The sequence below is a fragment of the Nicotiana tabacum genome, chromosome 19 (genome assembly GCF_000715075.1).
Source record: "Nicotiana tabacum cultivar K326 chromosome 19, ASM71507v2, whole genome shotgun sequence".
NCBI lineage: Eukaryota > Viridiplantae > Streptophyta > Magnoliopsida > Solanales > Solanaceae > Nicotiana > Nicotiana tabacum.
In genome coordinates this window covers 86,461,803-86,484,006 of record NC_134098.1, presented here as the reverse complement: position 1 = coordinate 86,484,006, position 22,204 = coordinate 86,461,803, and the positions used below count along the sequence as shown (strand labels likewise).

Sequence of the window (22,204 nt, the reverse complement as noted above, 5' to 3'; positions counted from 1 at the left end):
AAATATATAAGAATTTCTCACTTGCTTTCATCGTAGGAACAAGCAGAACTTTTCAACTCTTTTGCATAAAGCAATAAGAAAAATATCCTCAAAAGAACAAGACTCAATAATCCAAGTTGATAAATACGCATGCAAAAGAGACATTTTGACTGTTTCATAAGAATGGAATAATTAATTTAACAGTGTGATTATCACCACAAGTAATGCCGGTCAGGGACAATATTGCAAAATAAACATACCAACCACTGCGCAGTCCGCCCAATCTTATGCTTAGCTAGTAAAGTGTCTTCTTCTGCTTTGGAAAATAAACGCATAATTCTCTTGTGCTCAATTGAATAGCCTATAAATTACCTTCTCTCCCGGAGCAAAATATTGAATCGGTATGTATAACTAACTCAAACATACCGAGAATTTAGGTAGAGGGGACAGAAGGGAATTACACTAAAACAACCTCATTTTCTCCATGGAAAAAATATGTCATTTCTCTCTTCTTATTGTCCTGAGTCTATCTACATTCGGCCCCAACTTAGTCAATGCTGATGCACAGCGGCCAGCGCCACCGCCTATTTTCATACTAGGGGATTCAACAGCAGATGTTGGAACTAATTCTTACATCCCTCACTGCAATGCAACAGCTAACTTTCCTCATAATGGCATTGATTTTGTCAACTCGAGGCCAACTGGAAGATTCAGCAATGGCCTAAACAGTGCTGATCATCTTGGTTAGTGATTACTAAAGTTTTAGCATTAGGTCTAAGGAACATAACCAATAAGATTTTGAGAAGGCATTCCTACTTGTTCTACATCATGTCATATATAGGGCCATTTCACTATCTTTTGGTACGGTGGAGTCCGAGCTAGCGTGAGCGCACCTCGACTATTCCACCTAGTACCTGCTATCTCCAAACAACACAGGTATCATGTAACTCCGCCCAGTGCCAGCTATGGCTTAGGCAGATGAGAAGAAATCACCAAGTGTTTTTTGTCTCTAATGGGATTTGACCAGTTATCTCGCATGATTTTCGTTCATTTCATTGGCCACTAGGTCACACCCTTGGTACAGTCATTTCACTATTACATGTAGAGTGCTAATGTAGGATCTTGCACATTCTAACTGCAGCAAGGCTTTTCGGATACAATAGCAGCCCGCCCCCTTTTCTATTTCTTCACAGCCTGAAATACGGTCTTCAATTGGGAATATATCGAGGTGTAAACTTCGCCTCAGGAGGTTCTGGTCTCCTCGATGCGACTGGTTTACAGCTGGTAAGGCTTTTCACTACTATTACTTCAGATTCCTGAATAATATGCTCAATAATCATCTCTCACAAAAGAAAAAAGAATTTGTTTTTATCACTGCAACGTCTTAATATGTATTTTTACCCCCCTCTCTCTCTCTCTCTCTCTCCAAACAGAATGTCCTGAACTTGCCACAGCAGATCAACCAATTTGTCACTGTACGCAAAAATCTGACCGCTGCACTTGGTCATGAATCAACAAAAGTATTGCTCGCAAGATCTTTATTCTGCATCAGTACCGGAAGCAATGACATCTTTGTCTATTTCAAGGCCAGAAGTACAATGCCTAAAGAAGAGTTTATCAATCTTCTCATGGAAGCGTATGAGAACCACATAAAGGTTGGTCTTCTACTTAAAATTCTTACTTCAACTTGCATAAGTAGAAACTCAAAGATGGTGTTTATCAGAAGCTAACACCACATTTGCTATATAACAGACTTTGTACAGCCTCGGAGCACGCAAGTTTGGCATCATAAGCGTGCCACCAGTTGGTTGTTGTCCAGCCAACAGACTTTTGAACGCAACAAAGTGTTTCGAGCCTATGAATGATTTTGCCCGATGTTTCCATTCAGCTCTTGACAAGTTAATGTGCAACCTAAGCTCAGAGCTGCACGGGATGAAGTATGCGCTAGGGGACACATACAAAATGACCATAGACGTTATAGATAATCCACGTCCCTTCCGTAAGCACTTCTGTTGACAAAATAACAATGTGCTAAGGATTAAAAGTTCTACAACTAAGAAAGAATTTGTGATTATACTACTCTAGATTATCTGTGCTAATTATAAAAGTTTTAAACTACAATTTACTTTCATATAAGTCTAATACTCCTTTTGGTAAAACTGATAAATATGTGGGGTTTCGTTCCTCTTTCTACTATGAGTATATGCAAACTAGTAGAACTAAATGTGAGAATGTTGTTTTTCTTGGATTTCAGACTTCTCAAATGTGGACACAGCCTGCTGTGGACATGGAACACTAAACGCCGAAGGAATTTGTAATGCAACAGCTAATCTTTGTTCAGATCGCAGAAAGTTTGTATTCTGGGATTTGTTCCACCCAACACAAGCTGCTGCACAGTTGGCGGCTAATACACTGTACGGTGGTCCAACACAATATGTTTCTCCAATTAACTTTGCTCAGCTGGCTGCAGAAAATTAGTGTCATTGAACCTGCCAAATGAATGTCACAGATTGTTACTTTCTCCTCTCAGTCTCTCCATTACACTTTCAATAATGTCCTATTAGTGGTTCCTCTGCCTTCGAGTATTTGGAATCTTTTTGATTATGTGTGAAGTTATTTGTAGTCATTCCATGCATCTCAATATTAGTTGAGAGGACAGAGACAATGTTTCTCTTGTTCTGTCATGTTTTATGAAATTGAAGAAATAAAAGTCATGATCTTCAGGCCGAGCTCATATAATCCTCCCCAATCCCCCCGAGTAACCAAAAAGGAGAAAAACAATCAACATGATGTCTTAAATTGGAATCGGCAAGAGAAAAAAACCAAAAGAAAAAGAAAGAAAAGAACTATAAGGACTACAACGTAGAGCTTACACTTGAAGAATAATGTCCGACAACATAATGAAGACATGTCTATTGGTACTCAAATATCACTTTGACATAGAACTACAATCTCCTAAAGAAATGGTTTCTTTAATTCTCTTCTCTCTTTTCTTCCTTTTTATTTAGTGACCGGGTTGAGAACGAATGGTGGTATTGGTGAACACCAAAAACCCAGTATGTACATTCCAATATATCGTGGAAAACTCAAGAACATATGATTAGCTATCCTCCAAGAACATGGTCTCATCAGAATCTGATCCGTAACATCTGCACAAGCAACTTTCATCTTTTGAACCAATTCCATCCAGAAGCTCTTCTCTCTTTCTCTGCAGCTCTAACCAGTGCTCTGGCTCCTCAAACAAACGCAGAATCTGCACACCAGCAAATTCAAAATCTTCCGTTCTATTTCAGCACCATTCGTGTTATTTTTAGCATCATTCATAAACTTCGATAGTGGCAACTAATTTAGGTTTCCATCATCATGACTTCACAAACTTAAGAATATCTCTGCTAGTTTATGCCACTTTTGTATGTTAAGTTTGTAAATATGAGAAGCAAATTTAATTATTTACATTTGCTTTCTTTTGGTGTAGAATGCGATTTGTAAATGAGGCGGAAACTTTGTCAGATCTTAGAATTCCTACAAAGATAAATGGAATATGCCTTGTTTTGCATTTTGCTCTAAATGTTACAGCACGTTCTTAGAGCTTGATATAATCGATAAAATTTTACTTTACTGATCAAGAAAATTAGAAGCAATATCCAAAATCTTTGCATGCTGTTGAAATGAAGTCAATATGAAGGAAATGTTTTTAAAAAAAAGTATAAGACCAAACAAAAGGACTTACTGTTTTCATTGTTGGCCTCCTTGAAGATGAATGCAGGAGGCAGAGCCGTGCTGCAAGCATCATTGTTTTCATCTCATCTTTGTTGTAGTTCTCGCTTAAGTCAGGATCAACAAGAAGATCACAAAGACCAAAACTGAGTAGAGACCTCGCCTGCAATTCACATTATCTAGAGTCAAAATCATTGACATCGTTTTATCTTTTGAAGTAGGCATACATTCTTCGTATTATTACCCACAGCACTAAGCTTTCATGATGAGATTCCAGGTCTATTTGGATGGCCTCTTTCCCTGTGATCAATTCCAACAGGACTACCCCGTAAGAGTATACATCTATCTTTTCATCAACTTTGCCATACATAATGTACTCAGGCGCCAGGTATCCAAATGTCCCAACAACGTGAACTGGTTTCACATAAGCTGAATCTTGCTGATTTTGCTGGTGTATAACTGCTGCTCCAAAATCTGATATCTACGTTTCAGCTTCAAAAATCATCAAGTGTAACAAAAGCGGATGTAGAAATTATATCATCATAGCTTATCAAATTGAGTAACTAGGCAGTGGACGTGCATAAAATATTTTTGAAGTCGGGACCAATCCAGTCTTCACTAATTTGGCCTAAACGCAACTACTAGATTTAGAATTCACCAAGTAATGTATGCAAGCAGCATTCTGTCGTTTTTTATCATTAGCAACAACATAGACTACGCCTCAGACCCGAACAAGTTTGGGTCGGCTATACGAATTCTCGCTTCTTTCTTTAAGATCAACTCATATCATCGTCATTATTTATCTTTAAGGGTCCCAAATATACCTTAGGTATGCTTAAACGGTTTATCATAGTTATGAGGGCAAAAACCAAAAGAAGAGGAATTGGATAATCCTAACATCTCTTAAACTAGTCAGCGAGCATCTTCCTATAGCATAGTTTTACAATGGCAATCAGTGAAACACAAAAACAGGCTATGAATATGAGAAGCCATCTAATGTAGGAAACCGAGCTAATAAGATACTTACTTGTGGGCGGCAATCGCCAGATAAGAGAATGTTTGATGATTTCACATCTCTGTGAATGATAGGAGGGGTTTGAGAATGGAGGTATTCTAATCCCCTTGCCACTCCTATAGCAACTTGCAACCTTGTGTTCCAATTAAGCTGTTTAAGCCTTTGCTTCAAACTGTCCTTCAGTAGATTATACACTATTGCTCGCATATCCTTACTGTAACAGTAACCGACAAGCTGAATTATGTTCTCGTGTTTCAGATTGCTCAATATTTCAACTTCCCCGAACAGATCATCTTCGGAATATTGTGTGTTTTTAAGGACTTTCACTGCAGCAACCTGGCCATTATCGAGATTGGATCGATAGACTCTACTATGACCACCCTCTCCAGTCAACAGATTGGGACTGAAGTTATCTGTTGCACATCTAAGTTCATCAATTGTGAAGCGTCTGGTACAGCAAATTATCTCTAAGTAAGCTAACCTCTGAAACAGATTCTTAGCTGCAGTATTTTTGTGCTGCAAATATTTCCTGGTCCTAGGAAAAGTTGCATTTTCAGTCGGCTGTGATGACGTTGATGTTGAGGAACACGGCATTGACAAAGATTTTTGAATCAAATACTTATTTTTCGACTCTGTAGAGCTGCTGGAAGCTGACAGAGAGGACTCAGATGAATGTAGAACTTTAATTGGAGCGCCTTCTTGTGAAGTCCCCGGCTTCTGGAGTAGGACTTTTCCTCCCTTATCCATTACAAGAAGTAAGCAAGTAGGAGGCAACTCTTTCAAAAGTTTGCCAACAATCTGATCACTGGACTTGAACATCAAAAGTCAAAATGAGACAAATAGAGGGAGAGGAACCATCAAAACGGTCCCTGTAAGCAAATAGGAGAGGAACTATGTATACCAGGGGCTGCTGCATCCGACGGCAAGCATTGCGGCAAAGTTTATACGTACTTGATTACTCAGCTCACTTATATACGACTCTCCTACACAAACCTTGATTTGAAAATCCACCTAAAAGAAAATTGTACAACTATGGAATCAGCAACCAATTGGTGGGAATAAGCAATATGTCAAGTGTAACTTTGGAATGTAAAATGACCTGCTTGGATTTGCAGAGATCCTCATGCCTGTGAAAAGTATTTGGATCAAAAATACAATTAGGTTCCTGTACATGAACTGCCAGCACATAGTCTCCGGGCATTACAACTGAGGTGAGCAAACGAAGCAGCATTTCTCTGCTGATGTTGTCGGATTTGAGACCAACCACAAGTGTTCGCTTCTTGGCCTTGGGCACTCTCCTGCTTCTCAGGAGTGAGGAAATTCCTCCTTTGGCACTTGAACGACCAAACATTGTACATACTCATGGGCAATCCCAGCATTCCATTGCCAATTGACCGGACGTTGCTAGAGAGTGGTGGATGCTATATATAATCAACAGTCCGAATCTGGCATTTTTATATTGAGTATAGAGATATATATGTGAAAAAAAATCACTGAACTTCAAGAAATATTAAAATCTAAACCCATTGAGAACATAAAAGTTGAGGGTGTCAAGTTTAAATTTTGAATTGTTGTCAGAGTGCCCATGGAGGTGCTTTTAAGTTTTAAGTTACCTAAATTGTGCCAAACATTTTAGTTATGCCAGCTGATGTGATTTGTGGACCTTCACAATAAATTCCAGTAGGTTGGTATTAACATTTACTATAAGGTTGATAGGTACAGAATTAGACAAAATTCAACTCGCTTGCAATGTGCCGACACTTCATTTATAAGAGTTTTAATGAACTTCCAATTTTATAACTTGTGAACCATTTCTCCACCTTCAGATATCACAATGTAACCAATGACAAGGCATGAAATTTTGAATGCATTCACCTTGGTGCCATAGTAGCATACTTCTAAATTATGTATAAATATCAATGATATTTAAAACCAGAGCCAGATCATATTCTAGACAAATTAAAATAATTTCTTTCTATTTGCCTAAGCCTTGATGGACAAAGTTATATGCGCACAAATTAACCGAGACATCATCATTATCAAAAATGTAAATATCAATACCATTCTCATAACGATAAATAGTTTGCTCTCAGAAAAAGGAAGAGAAAGAGAGAGATTCAAGTAGTTTGAAATTATCGTTATCGGAATATAGTACTACCAAGGATTAACAGATGAAACCCTCAAACACGTGAAAGATGTTCTCCAGGCATGCATCAAGGATACTTCGGCAAATTCTGCACATGATGCAATAAAACGAAGTTTGATATGCACCAAATGTACGTTGTGTATCAAATCACATAAATGCAACAGGACAATGGCTTACACCAACTCCTCTACGTGAAAAAGCACCAATTGGGCTCTCCCTTTAATGTCCTTTTAACTTATGTGATACATGCCGAACATAGAAACTCTTTCTAATATGAGTTTCTCTAACCCTTTATTTGTTCTCAAGCATCAACTCCACAAAGTACTTTAACACCAAAAGAATCAAGATTTACACCCAAAGATACCTTAACCTCTAATCAACCTAGCCTAACAGTAAAAACACAATGATCCGTACTCCTCTCCAGATTTCTGACTTCTTTGACTCCCCAAAGCAAAATCAAGGTAAAATAGGCATTTCACAACCAATTGAATATAAGTCAATTGACCAGAGTCATGTCTATTTACAATGGAGAGATAAAAGATATGGGAAATATAATCATAGAGTTGAGCATTCCGGCTACTAAACAGGAAATTATCTGATGCCTTCGCACATTTTCCCTTCATACATCCGATTACATTCCTTTCTTTTACCCTTTGCTTCTAAAAAGGGTCAAAAACCTATTGAGTGTATTATGCACTGTCAAAAACTGAGGACTTATTTAGTACTAGTACGTTATTTACAGTAAAATGACAGAAAAACACCATGAGTACTGTGGTGCAGACATTAATTTAGTGATAATACACAGGAGTATAGTATCTAATTAGGAAGCGTTACACTTCAACCAGAAGCAACATACTATAAGCACACCCCAAACATCTGTGGCAGAAGACTTTCAACACCAATCAGGTCACACTATATACCATCAACATATCCCCACAGCTGCAGCCCCTTTCTCGGTCCAGAGGACCTATTGCCACCACATCAGCACAAAGTGCACCTAAGATTTATCTGCAATCTGCACAAACTTAAGATCAAAAGATCAAGCAATACTCTGTTATAAGGACTGCAAACAATTAAACATGACAATATATTAGGAGAAACTTAAGAGCCCCAACTACGTGAATTATCCAGCATCTATAGCCTGCAAATCAAAACTGTGACCATTGACACTTGATCATTCAGCAAAGCTCTTCAAATGTCTCTTACATGGAAATTAAAGCTTTAACAACAACATACCCAGTGTGCTCCCACAAGTGGGATCGGGGGAGGGTAGTATGTATGCAGGTCTTACTCCTACCTAGTGGCGGACCCAGGATTTTATGCAAGCGGGTTCAGTCTAAGACGACGATAATCAATAGTATAAGCGGTGTCGGGCACGACCAGTAGGATTTGGTCACATCTTTCTTTTTGTTTTTTATTGTCATTATCATTCATAACGTGATCTTAAAATGAAGTCATTTTAAATTTGGAGCCTCTATATTTTTAACTAAGTCCGCACATATTCTTAAAAATGTACAAAAAACCTATTTACTTCTATTTTTTAAACAATTTATCTATTTTTAACAAATCTTGTTTCAGCAAATTCAAGATCTGTTAAATTTTAACAACTAAATTAATTTAAATAATTTAAAATTTATTAACTCTAAGAAAATATAAATAATTTCATCAAATAAAAATAATTGCATGTTTTAGCAAAATTTATGAAAGAGATAATGAAAATTTACTTTATAGAAGGGTTTAATTTTGAAGTAAAATAAACTTGAGAGTAATTTTATTAAATTTAATTAGAAAAAAATATAAAGTGAAATAGGAAAAGACAAATAGAAGACATTGGACATTTGAATGAAGTTGGGGTTAATTTGACCTGCAAGCTTTCTAGGCCCACTGTTGTAGCACATCTTCTATGAAAATACAAAAAGGGAAGAAAAATAAAAGAGCAAAATATTCACAATGTGAAAGTCGGGTTCGAACACATGACCTCATTGAAAATTTTGAACCCACGCGTCCACTTTTACAGAGAGAGTGTACATGTCAAGTGGGTTCAATTCTATTCCTTATACTATTTTTTCCAGAAATTTACTAATATACACAGTATTATTTTTTGACGAAGCGGGAACCCGCTTAGTAGCACGTGGGTCCGCCCCTGCTCCTACCTTGTGAAGGTAGAGAGACTGTTTCCAGTAGAATTAAAGCTTTGAGAAGTCAATTTATTATACACCGATCTACATCCAATTTAAAAATCAATGCTGAGGGAAACATAATCGAGGGGTTTAGCTTTGCCCAAAACTATTTATAGACTCCTTAATATCACTAGAATTGTTGTCGTGAGGGTAAAAATAGACCAGAAAAAGAAAAGCAAGGCTTTTCGAGATCAGAAATAAATCTGCATTATAGTAAAATATAGATGTATATCATTCAATTAATGATGTAGATGCAATGGTTGATTTTTTTAGCACAGCACATAACAAGTAATGTAGCTTACTATACATGCTGCCCAGCATACAGTTAATGCTGCTAATTAATAAAATTACCCTTTACAGATTTAAAAAAAGGTTAAATAAACCAGAGAGCCAAAACCATGATATTTGTAGGAATCTTCTACTTCAACTTCTTTTACTTTTAGTATTTAAACACATGTCACAAAAAGAAAGTGACAAGTAATCAAGTCATAAGAAAAATATGAAGTCTAAGCAATACTATGTACCTATTAGTTTTACAGCCAATTCTCATCATGTAAACATTTTTTAGTTGTCACTTTTCTGAATTAGCAACCCCAGTCCTCCTTAGCTTCTAAACTGGCAGAATCGTGAGACATCAGAAGTGGTAAGTTGATTTTTGGTCTGTATTCCCCACTCTCATATAGGTTAACTTCGTTCATTCCATTCTTAGGGATAGGATGGATCCACCGGAAAAACTGGAGCAGTATGTCCATTAGCCGAAAGGAATTACTCTCCTTTAGTGTCATTTGAAGAACAAAAACACGGAAAGGGTTATTCTCCTCTAGCCAGCTTCTTGTAGATTGAACTCTCTTCTCTTTAGGCTCCGAGTTTTTTGTCAGAGATGGTCTTAGCTTACATGGTGTTTACACCAATCCAAGGAATACATGACATGCCTTCACACAAACTCTTATCACTAAACCATATCTCACAATAATTTATGACTTAACCATGTACTAATTTACCGTAAACATGATACATTTCCACATAAACTCTTATCACTAAATCATATCTCACCTTAATTTATGACTTAACTATGCTAAATTAGTACTCCCTCCGCTTCAATTTATGTGAATCTATTTCCTTTTTAGTCCGTGCCAAAAAGAATGACCTCTTTCCATATTTGAAAATAATTTACCTTTATGCAATAATTTATAGCCACACAAAATGTATGTGCTCATGTTACAACACAAGTTCAAATGTCTCTCTTTTTTCTTAAACTCTGTGACAGTCAAATAGCATCACATAAATTGAAACGGAGAGAGTATATTTTAGCGCACTGGGTGCGGGTTAGTTTTTACCTTAAAGGCTTAAACTACACCTAAAAGTAGAAAATGCACTCATGCAAAAATAAAATAAAATAAAATAAAAAACACAATAAAAATGAATAAAAAGTTGATAAATAAATGAGATATCAATTACAAAGATATTCCAACATATGTATTTGGTTTTTTTTATGCATATTGATTTGTTCATCAATCATTTTCATATTCTTAGTTTCTTACATTATTTATATTTCAGTTAATCAATTAAATGAAACTACAGTCATGTTAAAATAAACCTACATATCATATTGCCGATATGTAAACATGCAGCCAGATGCCCAGCAAAATGATTTTTTCATCTCAAAGATCCAGCAATATTGTCCAATGTATTCATGTTTCCTCAAGTGTGATTCAATGTTTCACTAGAAATGAACTCCACGCATCCAAAAGGAAAAGCAATTAAACTTTAAAGCAACCTTGAAGCTAGTGATAGAATGAGAACATCCAGAAGCTGGAATAACAGATCCAACCACCACATAAACCAAATAAAATGAAAACACACCGGCATACAATTGGGAAATGAACTCGGACAATTTGAATAATCAGTTGCATGAGCCTGAAATTGTTAATTGAGAAGGTGGTGAACATTATTTCCATCTAAAAACCTCAGTTCGAAACATTTAGCTTTGGCTATTCCTACTTTCAGCAATCAAATCCAACGTCAACCTTCACAAGCTCCTGGAATGTGTTGGGAACTTCAAGATTGGCCAATGTCACATAATTAGTAGAGAAGATTTCATTAAATACGCTAACTTTGGTATGGTAATCACCCAACGATTCATCAAGGATTATTCAATTCTGACCTACACTACTCGTGTACTGTAGACCAATACCAGGGAACTACGCATAAAAACCATTTATAAAATGAAAACAAACATAAAGATTATTCGGAAAAAAAGTCCAAAATTATGACCCCTCTATTATCAATTTAATCCAAACTTCATGAAGCTAAAGTACCTGGTTAAGAGGATTGTCCGGAGACTTCTTCCATAGCTTCCAAATCAAGTCTTTATACTGAGTGTGTGTCAGACCTGGTTTTTCCTCCTTTAGAACACGAAGCTCGGCCTCCTCAAAAGCCTGCAAGTACCAGAATTAACACTCGAAATAAAAATGTGTAATACAACCTTAATTATGCTAGTGCAAAATCAGAAAGTAACATATTGAGAACATTTTATGCAATTATCATATAAATAAATAGTCATCTATTGCCTAGAAGATCCAGCATAAGATTAAGTTGTACATGCTAAAGAAAACTTCCAAATAAGAGGGATCAGCTTCTTTTCTTGAAAAATTACTATAACATAAATCCATAATCAATCAACTACGCACAATACCAAACTAGTTGATATTACCAAAAAGGTTGTGTGGGTAATAAGTATTCTTCTACCCTTAACCAGAGGTCTCGAGTTCGAACCCTCGGAATAGAGTCGGCTTTGGCAGGGAGCTTCACCCCCAAAGTGGGACTATTCCGGATTAGTCCGCCCAAAGCAAGTACCGAACACCGGGTGGGTAACCATAAGATATTCTGTATATGTATCCTCTATATCATAATGCTTTATTCGTCCATTGCTTTCCAACAAAAAGAATGATTTTTTTCTTTTTTTCGGGGTACTATGAAATGCAATCAGCATTCAGCATTAAGCGGAGACTCTTTATCATTAAAGTTATAAATAGAACCGCAAGCAAAAAGCTACTGAGAAATACCTTAAAGGCAGCTCTGAGTCTCTTCTCAGGATGCCTATCAGGTGGCAAACTATCTGAAATAGCCAATGAAGCAATGGCATCATCCACAGTACTAGCCTCAATAATTGAATCATCACGATTCCTATTAGTTACAAGAACCATTTTTTCATATTCCTCCTCCGCCGCCATACGGCTCTGCCTCCGCTTCTCCTCCTCCGCCTTCTTCGCTAACACCACTTGCTCCCCCTCCTTCCTCCGCCGTAGCTCCGCCTCGGTCACCTTCGGTACTGGAATCGAGACGCGATTGGCTTTCTTATCCGGCTTCTTCATCGACTTCTCGAGCTCTTTCTCCTCCAGCTCGGCAAGCCTCCGTACTTCCGCTTTCTTCGCTGCGCCCTCGGCTCGCTTCTCGGCTTCTTCTTCGCGTTTTTTGGCGGCACGTGACTTCGCTCCCTCGGCTTCGCGCCAATACTGCTCTTCTTTTTCTCGAGTTTCACGGTCTTTGCGTTCGGATTCGGCGGCGCCCTTCCGAGCCCTAGCCGCTTCGGCTTTACTATTTACTCCCATTTTCTTCGGCGGCATCTTTCTTTGCCGATTTCACGATCAATCTCCTCTTTTCCTTTTTTGAGCTCAGCGAGAATTCGGAATCTAGCTATGCCCCGGTTCCTGGATGCTTTTGTCAAAAACTAACCGAATAGTTCGTGTAGATGCTTCTCATTACCGACTCTGGCGAAGTTGCAGATGCAGTTGGGCCGCCAAATTGGGTGGGCCTAAAAGTGAAAATAATTGGGTGGGCTCGATCCACACCTGATTGATTTGGTCTCTTTTTTGTAAAACTTGGCCCGGATGACTGGTTTTTGTGAAAATAGCACGGGCTAGCCAGTTTTCGGACCGGTAATTGAAAAATAGTAAACATTTGTAAAATTATTAAAAAATAGTCACTATTTTGCTGCAACACGGAAAGTTACAGCGTAATATACTGAAGATTGGTGCACCTGTGTATGAACTTTAACTCCAGCACACGAAAAGTTCCAACATAATATACTGGTCCAGCATAATATGTTGGAACTCCAGTGTATTATGCTGGAAGTTCACATATAAAAAATTCGAACTCCAGTATATTATGCTGAAATATTTTTCGGATTTTAAACAATGTTTTCACTCATTTTTTGTCTTTACATGAAAAGTGACTAAATTTCGATTACTTTTGAAACTGTGATTATTTTTCAATTACCACTTGTAAATCTAGCTATTTTTGAATTTCACCCCTTTTTTTGGACATTTGTTAATATGTAGCCACACCATATCGAAATCGAAAATTTTGTTATTTGATATTTGATATGGTATTTAGTTTAAATTTTAAAAAATATTGGTATTAGGTCTAGTATTCTAAAAATAAAATATCGAAATATCGATACCGTACCGAAATATATACTAAGTTACACAATACACATATTATTGATTATAACATAAATATTCAAGTTTTACTTTCCGTTATTTTTATAGCTATCTTTAACTTTTACCATGATACTTGCCTTTCCACTTTTTTTTTTGGTTGGCTACTTACGTTTCAACCTTTCTCTTGTCTAGGTTTAGCATTTTTGGTTTTTATTTTTTTTCATTATATTATAATATATATTTTTTTATTAAATTCCACTAGGCGTTGCGCCTAGGATTAGTTTTCATATATATAGAGAGTAAAGTACAACAAAGGAGGGGGACATGAACCTTACCTCCAAAATTATGACGGATATACACTTGGTCCTCCAAGCATGACGACCAAGTAAATCCTGAAATTTGATGAGTTAGGCCTATGATGATGTATCAATTGCCTATTCTTAAGTGATAGACAATTGTGTATACAAAAACAATGTGAAGTGAGTCCAGGTCAACTATAAAAAAATGCACAAATGATCCTAAATCAACGAAACAGATGAGTAGGAAGGTCATCTTCCATATATAACAAGACCTACATCTAGAGTAAATGTAGATTTCTCCTATGGAGTATGGCAAAAAATAGACGAGTGTGCTATAAACTATCTTCAACTTAGTTCTAACATTGAGGCCAAAGAAAGCCAAGTTGAAGGTAGCTATCAAAATGACCCATGTAACTGGGCAGAACTGCTACTGCTGAATGATATTTTCGACAGAAGAGAGTAAGCAAATACCTGCTTCTTTCATCTAGAATACTTTGGAGCATGCAGGTTTAACTGGTGACCTGGAGCTGAGTGAGCTGATGCATCCTGTAAATTTTTGCTTCTGTGAGCTGATAGGGAAGTATATGATAACTAGGTTGGGCCCCTAGGTGTGTCCTGCTGAATGCCTGCAGATGAGGCAGGTTGGTGCTAGTGTCTGAAAGTATCCATTTGGGCAGAAACTTTCTGTTGGTGAGTTGAAGAATAAGGCGTTGGATGTTGGTGGTTAGGTGTTGATGTCCTGGTTTGTGTAGTAATGTCCTTCTGAGAGTTTCATATTGGTGTAACAAGCTATGTAGATGGGTTGAAAAATCTGAGGGTTCTCTGAAGGATCCTGTTAGAAGTGTTTGTCTGTTGTGACAAATTTGCAGGATCCTTATGACAGGTCCAAGGTGATTGGTACACTTGTAAGAGATTGAGCATCTGAGATGCTAGTACCACACTTTGCAAGTGCATCAATAATTTGAATCTGTCTCTTGTACCTGGAAAAAATAACAAACAAGTTAGAAATAAAGGGTGCTTGGGTTGGTCATTGTTCATCTTTGAGGAATTGCAGGCATTGACAACAGTGAGCTGCAAGTCTTGTGAGTTGCTTCTCTTTGAACACTTAGTAGGTGATGATATATGTGCCCAGGTTCTTGTAGTTTCTGGGGGTATATTTGTTCTGGAGGTACCAGCTGCTAGGATGGATGTCCTTTAATTAGATATTGGAGCTGATTATGCTTAATCTTGTAGATACTACTATTTTTAGTCAATTGATACACCATCAATAGGATGAGCACTATAAATACTAATACCACACATTGAGGGTATGCCAATTGTTTTAAACTGTAGGTGTTTGACCAAAAAGTATAACTTTCTGTTAAACCTTTATATTTATGTAATGTTGGGTTAAACCTAGTTAATAATAATATTCCTAAATGTGGATCTTGAAAATACGGATAATGTGGGGCTGATCCAATGGGGGATTAATAATATCGTGCATTAAATATTCTAAAAGTATGAGCAATAATGGAGGAGTAACTAGCAATAAATAACAATAAATGATATTTAAGTAAATAGAAAAAATAAATTACCTAATAATGAATGAGCTAGTTGATTGTTCCTCCTGACATTGATGCGTGACAGATAAATCCTAGAATGTTCGAACTATTCTCAGATCTGATGAAAAAGTATGGAATAATATAAGCAAGAATCTTGATGAAAAGGTAATGTTTGTATCTTTGCTAGAGAGAGAGAGGTTCATCTTCTAAAACGTGTTCTTATCAAGTGAATATCACATATATTTATTCACTGTCTTTTTTCCTATTTATATGGGACATACCCCCAATAAACCCTAATAACACAAGTACAAAGAATATCTAAAGGAATATTCTCTTTAATATCCTACCCTAGTAAATTAGTCGTTACAGTTCTTTTCGTCGTGCTCGACATCGACCCGCGTCTGCATCTCGACCACAGGCTTCATCATCTCCTGGTCGACCTCGACTGACTCTTTTCTCGAAGTAACTTCCCACCAAATACTGAGACAGATTTCGACCCATACAGTTAGTCCCTCCGCTTATTAAGGCCGACCTCGGGCGACCTTAATGGGCGAATTTTATTTGTTGCGGTTGGCCAAACTTGGACCAGCGAGTCGAGCAGTGATATTCCAGACGAGATGACATTGTGACCTTTCGTGAACGCACTATTGGGGGGTGTCGCCTCCGCACCAGAATGACGCCATGACATCGTGCGTCATTATGGCGCCTTTTCCCGATGTTTTGTGTCGTTTCTCGTGCGACTGTCAATTAGGGCTGCCTTTTTGACTCCAGTTCCAGGTAATGATAGCATAATTTCTTGGTTTTGATGCTCGGATTCTTATAAATAGGGATGTAATGACTTTTATTTGCCTTCTACTTGCTCTTCCTATCAAAATTCTTTGCCTTCTTCTTCTTCTCCTTCCTCCATTGTCGCGTATCTTCTTACTGGTTTTAGCGATTCTTGTTGCTTCTAACATTTCCTTGCTTGAATATCCTCTCTTAACAACATGGATAATGTATCCTCTGGTTCTGGTATGGCAACTGACTCTATCCCTTTGGCAGTGTTTATGCCCCCTCACGCTGATAGTGTCTTTGTCGCCATTGAGGATGAGAATTTTTCTACGGTGGAGGAAATAATCCCTCATAGTGAGAATGTTAGATCCGACTTTTTAAAGGTGCCTGAAGGTGAGCCCGAAGTCTCGGAGTCAGTGATGAAAGGGGCCGATCTGGCTAAGCTTAGGGCAAAATTCAACATTCCTGCCCACATCGATCTGGTTTTAGCAGGGCGTGATGTGGTGCAAATCCACCGCCCGAAATATTGTGCGTTCTATGCGTATCCTTTTCAGGTTATCTATACTCTCCTCCTTCTCCCATTGGCGGGAGAATTTTGCCGCTACTATGGTATTTTCCTGACCCAACTCTCTCCGTACATCTACAACTTATTAGGATGCTCACAAAATTCATGGAATTGGCCGAGGTCGAGGTCGAGGTCACACTCCGCCATCTGATGCATCTCTTCGCCCTTAGCTTTTATAGGGGATGATGTTGCACCTTCACCACCGAGGAGGTAAATGCTTGGTGGTGCAGATGGACGACAAAGCAAATCATCAGTTTTGGCTCAGCTACTTTTTTGTCAGAACCGAAGACGTGGTAGCCAACTCAGACGACTTTCCGGAGACTTGGAATCACGCTCGTAAGTATCCATTTTTCGTGAAAGGCATTTGATTTGTCTGTTTCTAGTCATAGGCTCTAACATTTTGTCTCTTCCTTGTACAGCCAAGGTTGTGCCTCCTCCTTTGGTGAGGGACATTTTCAACTGGGTTGGACGGATTCTGCCTCACATTATGGGGATTTGTGAGTGGACGGGCTTTCTCAAGAAGTTCGGGCCTACTTCTTCCTTGGCCGGTGAGTTCATATATTTTTTATTTTTACTTTTGACCTCATGGTCACTTTCTCGCTATAGTTTATTATCGGCAGTGACAACCTCTAATCTTTCTTTTTCAGTTCGAGGATCTTTGAGGAGCCCGAGGGCTCCTCCTCCTGCGTTTCGTAATAGGAAGGCTTCTTCTTCTTTGGAGTTTGTTCCTATTATGACTGCTGCTATGCCTTCTCGATCATTTGATTCTATTCGTTCTTCTGCCGCAGCGAGGTCTACTCGTTCGTCGGCCATACCTACTGCTACCTCCGTATCAGTTTCTTCTCCGTCTGCAGGTATATCGAGAGGAGTGCTCCCGGCTTCTCCTTTGCATCGTTTAGTGGATGGGGAGGAAGAGTTGTCGTCGAGTGGTGGGAATTTGGTTCCCTGTAAGATAAGATTGGTAGGTGTCGGTGATGGGGTCGCCCGGGCTGTGGATTCAGTAAAAGGCAATTTCGTCATCCGTGAGATGGCGACAATAGTCCTCGAAGATGACATCGAGTCGCCGCCTGAATTCCACCATCGGCTGAGGCCGCAGAGGGCATGTCCCTTCCCAATATCACGATGGAAGCTGAAGGGCCGTCTCCGAGAGTCTCTAATATTTCACGGCAAGATGAGCCATCGGCCTTGCGACCAATTGATGGTCCTTGATGTTTGGCTATAATTCTATATTTTTAGTACATTACTTACCTTACGTTTTGGGGATTTAATGCGAAACTATAACATATTTGTGCTTAATTGAGTTTATTTTATGTGTAGGTAAGTTGAAGACGAAATTGGGAGTAAAGTAAAAATTTTATGTGTATTTTATATACTACAAGAATGGAGTTATGATTATTTAATTAGTGGATATATAAGGATTAAAGTTTAACATTACAAAGGAAGACAAAAGAGACAAATCAAAAGAAGACAAAAAGAACAATTGAAAAAAAGAAACAAAAACGTGAATTGGACATGCTAGGCAACAAAATTGAATCGAAGCAGCAGCAGGCATAGCAATCTACTTTGCTCGCGTTAGAGCAGGCGAGGCAAGGATTAAAGCGCACGATAGAGCTTGCGTCGCACGGGCTACAGCGAGATGAAGCTCGCATTTTGCCTCGCGCCGCGAGGCCTGTAGCGAGGGTGTTCCAGGTTTTAAAGCCTATTTTGTCTCCAGTTTAGTTTTGGACTTGGTTATTTCGTCTAGGTTATAGTTATTAAACACCATTTTAGGAGCTTTTTGCGACCGGAGGCAAGAACATCACATGGATCAACTCTTGGAGAAGAAAATCATCGAGTTCTCCATTCCTTTATCTTTTCTTTGTAATTTGTTTATGCAAAATACTTGAAAAATTATTACTACGAACATGAGTGGCTAAGCACTCTATTTCTAGGGTTGTGGTTGACATGATTATTAACGTCTATTAATTACATCTTCGTTAATTCAGATTATCATCTTGTGGTTGTTTCTTTAATTCTAGTTTTAACTTGTGAATTATTGTAGCTACCAATTCACCCTACTATCTATGCTATGCTTGGGAAAGCAATATTTAGATTAGAGTAGAATTAGAGAGAGCTTGTTTTTGAACCCGTAGCTCGGGGAAAAATTTTACGGTTAGGATAGGAATATACCTAACAGTCTTGCTTAATTGAATATCGTATTATATTCGTTTATGATAGACTCAATATCATAGGAATATAGCGTTGATAAATTGTAGGCAGGCGAGTAGTACTGTGGGAACATGCTATTCATATAAACAATCCAGTTAATTAGCAACCATAGATAATCTGGATTAACGAGTGTGATTATTGAACTTAATAGGATTGATAAACCAACCACAACCCTGGAATTTTCATCTCCTCTGAAGTAAAATCTCATCATACACATTTGCATTATTGATAAGTTAGTTGTTACTTGTTTAATTTCCGCAATAGTAGATTAATTAAAAAACATCACTCTCGATTATCTTGGATAATTAATTGATTTTAGTTTACCTAGTTGACAATTGATCTAAGTCTCTATGGGTTCGACCTTGTTCTTTCGAGTCACTTTATTACTTGACGACCACGTATACTTGCGTGTACTTGGGGAACCAATAAGTTTTTGGCGCCGTTGCCGGGGACTTAGTTATTGATTGTTTAGTTAAGTTAAGCTTTTATTTGTTATTTGTTAAAGTTTTAATTTTTAGTTTGTTTTATTTGTGATAACACAAGCTCTTCTCTTGAATGCGGAGGAGTAGAAGCGCAAACAATCTCCTTCCTCTTGATCCTGAAATCGAACGAACACTTCATAGAGTGAGGAGGAAAGTCGAAGCTAGAACTAGAATTAAAATAGAGTTGGACATCGTAGTTCAACCACAGCCAATAGAGATGGCGGGTAATGAAAAGCGTCCGGTGATAGAGGCTGCAAGGCCCAATCTGGCTCTTATGACTCAGGCGATTGTGAAGCCTGATATCACGGGTCATTTTAAACTCAAACAGTACATGGTACAGCTGATTCAATCCACAAGGCAATATATGGGTCTATCTCATGAAGACCCGCAGAGGCACATTCAGAACTTCCTGGAAATTACAGGCACTTACAATTATCTGAACGTTTCCAAGGACTATGTCAGACTGACATTGTTTCCTTTTTCACTTATGGGGGAAGTTAAGGAATGGTTACAAAAGGAGCCCGCGAACCCAATCCACAATTGGGATGATCTAGCAAGGAAATTCTTAATCATTTTTTTTTCCCACCAAGAAGACAAAGTCGCTGAGGACCCAGATTCTTGGGTTTCAACAATGAGATGGTGAGACTCTTCGACAAGCTTGGGAAAGATACAAGAAACTACTCAGAGACTGCCCACACCATTGTCAGACTGATGAGGTGTTGGGTCACTCTTTCGTTGATAGGTTGGACGAGGCATCAAAGATGAATCTTGACTCATCATTTGGGGGTAGTTGCATGGCAAGGCCGTATAGTGAGATCCAGATCCTGCTAAATAATTTCACTGCTAATGATAATAATTAGCTAGGAGATGGGGAACTACGAAGAGCACTTAAATAAAAGGCAGCAGGTATGATCGAGCTTGATGATTTCTTAGCCATGAGGGCAGATATAGCGAGATTAGCAAATCAGATGAATAAGATGACAATGCACAAAGCACAACAGATGCAGCATGTGCATCAGATGTTTGCTTGCTGTGAGTTATGTGGTGAAGGTCACACAAGTGACATATGCCCCATGAATCCTGAATCCATCTACTACGTGGGTAACAAGCTAGAGGGCTGATGAATCAAAATGCTCAATATGGTAACACATATAATCCGAACTGGAGAAATTATCCTAAATTCTCTTGGGGTGGAAATTAGAACATCATGCCTCAAGCGAATTATAATCATCCACCTCAACCTCCACAGCAAGCAGAAGAGAGTTTGCCTGACATGATGAAAAAGCTCTTGATAGACAATCAGAAAGTTATGGCAGAGAATCAACAATTGCGCACGAAATTCAGAAATCTAGAGAGGCAGTTTGGGCAAATGGCTAACAAGTAGAATATTAGACCTGCTGGAGCTCTCCCGATTAATACTGAGCCTAATCCTAAGGCTCAAGTCAATGCGGTTACCTTGAGAAATAGAAGAGTATTAGAATAAGTTCCAGAGAAAAAGAAGTATACAGCTAGTCCTGAAGAAGAATTAGTTCCTAAGCCAGTTGGGGAGAATGAGAAAGAGAACAATGGATCAAATCCAGTAATTGTGACAAGGCCACCACCTCCGTTTCCACAAAGACTACAAAATCAAAAAGATGACGCTAAGTACAAGAAATTCTTATATATTTTGAGCCAAGTGCGTGTGAATTTACCTTTGGTGGAAGTTTTGCAGGAAGTGTCTAAGTATGCAAGGTATCTTAGAGATATTGTGGCAAACAAGCGAAGACATACAGAGTTTGGAACTGTTTCACCTACTGAAGAGTGCAGTGCTAGAGTTCAGGGTAAACTTCCTCCTAAGTTGAAGGATCCTAGGTGTTTCACAATTCCTCTGTCTCTCGGAAAATAAGAAGTTGGTAGAGCCCTGTGTGATTTAGGGGCTAGTATAAATTTGATGCCATCCTCTTTGTTCAAGCAACTCGGATTGGGGGTGCTTAGACCTACTACAATCACTTTACAGTTGACAGATAGGTCACTAGTTATGCCAGAAGGAATTATTGAGGATGTGTTAGTTCGAGTGGGAAAGTTTATTATTCCTGCTGATTTTATTGTTCTTGATTACGAGGCAGATGAGGTAGTACCCATTATTTTGGGGTGACCATTCTTAGCTACTGGTGGAGCGATTATTGATGTTAGGGAAGGGAAGTTGAAGATGAGAGTTGACGATGAGGAAATCACTTTTAATGTGTACAAGGCACTTAAGCTCCCTAAGCATTATGAGGACTTGTGTATGATTATTGTGGTAGAACTGAAGGGGATAGAGCAGAGTCCTTATGTGAATTGTAGTGATTCGGATGGGACAACTGAGTTGTAGGAGGTGGTGTTGCAAGCTGAGTGTGTAAGGACGATTGAGAAAAGAGTCAGAGATGAAAGAGGAAACCTTCTGAGAGCGTGTAAAAAGGCTCGACTTAATGGGAGAAAGAAGAAGAGAAAGCGCCCAACCTGAGCAGAGTAGCAGTGTCGTGCCGCGACGTTAAATCAGGCGCTTATTGGGAGGCAACCCATCTTTACTGCTTTACTTTATTTTTATTTTTATTATATTTTTTTATAGTTTTTTTTTTGTAGGATTATAAGCATAGGAAGCAAAGCCATTGGAAGAGTGCAAAAGCGAGCTAAATGGTGAGGACTAAGTGTGGGGTGCGCACACAAAGGACCATATCTGGGGGGAAGTCTGAGTACCCGTGAGCCGCTATTGCTTCGGCCTTTGGCCTTTCAGGGAGTTTCTTGTCCACCCTCGTTATTGTTTTGCTTTATTTGTGCATTGGGGACACTGCACTCCTTTAAGTGCGGGGTGGGAGAATTCCTTTAGATCATTAGTAATAT

The 22,204-nt window shown here is 38.4% G+C and overlaps 4 protein-coding genes across 8 annotated transcripts; 2 read left to right on the top strand and 2 right to left on the bottom strand.

Moving 5' to 3' along the window:
* The first annotated feature begins 362 nt into the window (after positions 1–362).
* LOC107812405 (GDSL esterase/lipase At5g55050) lies at positions 363–2,708 on the top strand. Its single transcript, XM_016637500.2, has 5 exons — positions 363–722; positions 1,121–1,263; positions 1,413–1,634; positions 1,732–1,978; positions 2,234–2,708. The coding sequence occupies exons 1-5, from the start codon at positions 464–466 to the stop codon at positions 2,455–2,457; spliced, it is 1,095 nt and encodes a 364-aa protein (XP_016492986.1). The 5' UTR covers positions 363–463; the 3' UTR covers positions 2,458–2,708.
* A 42-nt stretch (positions 2,709–2,750) lies between these two features.
* Positions 2,751–6,471, bottom strand: LOC107812404 (PTI1-like tyrosine-protein kinase 2). 4 transcript variants are annotated; one of them, XM_016637497.2, is made up of 6 exons: positions 5,811–6,424; positions 5,613–5,722; positions 4,724–5,516; positions 3,941–4,177; positions 3,710–3,859; positions 2,751–3,232 (listed from the first exon to the last, which is right to left on the bottom strand). In XM_016637497.2, exons 1-6 carry the CDS (start codon positions 6,060–6,062, stop codon positions 3,080–3,082), a joined length of 1,695 nt encoding a protein of 564 aa, XP_016492983.1. In that variant the 5' UTR covers positions 6,063–6,424; the 3' UTR covers positions 2,751–3,079. The 4 variants fall into 4 exon arrangements, 2 of the variants coding, with proteins under 2 accessions (XP_016492983.1, XP_016492984.1); XR_001654110.2 differs by having other exon boundaries at positions 2,832–3,232; positions 3,945–4,177; positions 5,811–6,466; XM_016637498.2 differs by having other exon boundaries at positions 2,832–3,255; positions 5,811–6,464.
* Positions 6,472–7,330: 859 nt separating this feature from the next.
* On the bottom strand, positions 7,331–12,779 carry LOC107812406 (uncharacterized). Of its 2 annotated transcripts, none has more exons than XM_016637501.2 (3): positions 12,103–12,779; positions 11,356–11,475; positions 7,331–7,881 (listed from the first exon to the last, which is right to left on the bottom strand). In XM_016637501.2, the coding sequence occupies exons 1-3, from the start codon at positions 12,661–12,663 to the stop codon at positions 7,855–7,857; spliced, it is 708 nt and encodes a 235-aa protein (XP_016492987.1). In that variant the 5' UTR covers positions 12,664–12,779; the 3' UTR covers positions 7,331–7,854. The 2 variants fall into 2 exon arrangements, with proteins under 2 accessions (XP_016492987.1, XP_016492988.1); XM_016637502.2 differs by having other exon boundaries at positions 7,331–7,872; positions 12,103–12,777.
* A 912-nt stretch (positions 12,780–13,691) lies between these two features.
* On the top strand, positions 13,692–19,914 carry LOC142173806 (uncharacterized). Its single transcript, XM_075239454.1, has 2 exons — positions 13,692–16,991; positions 17,075–19,914. Exons 1-2 carry the CDS (start codon positions 16,838–16,840, stop codon positions 17,875–17,877), a joined length of 957 nt encoding a protein of 318 aa, XP_075095555.1. The 5' UTR covers positions 13,692–16,837; the 3' UTR covers positions 17,878–19,914.
* The last annotated feature ends 2,290 nt before the right edge of the window (positions 19,915–22,204 follow it).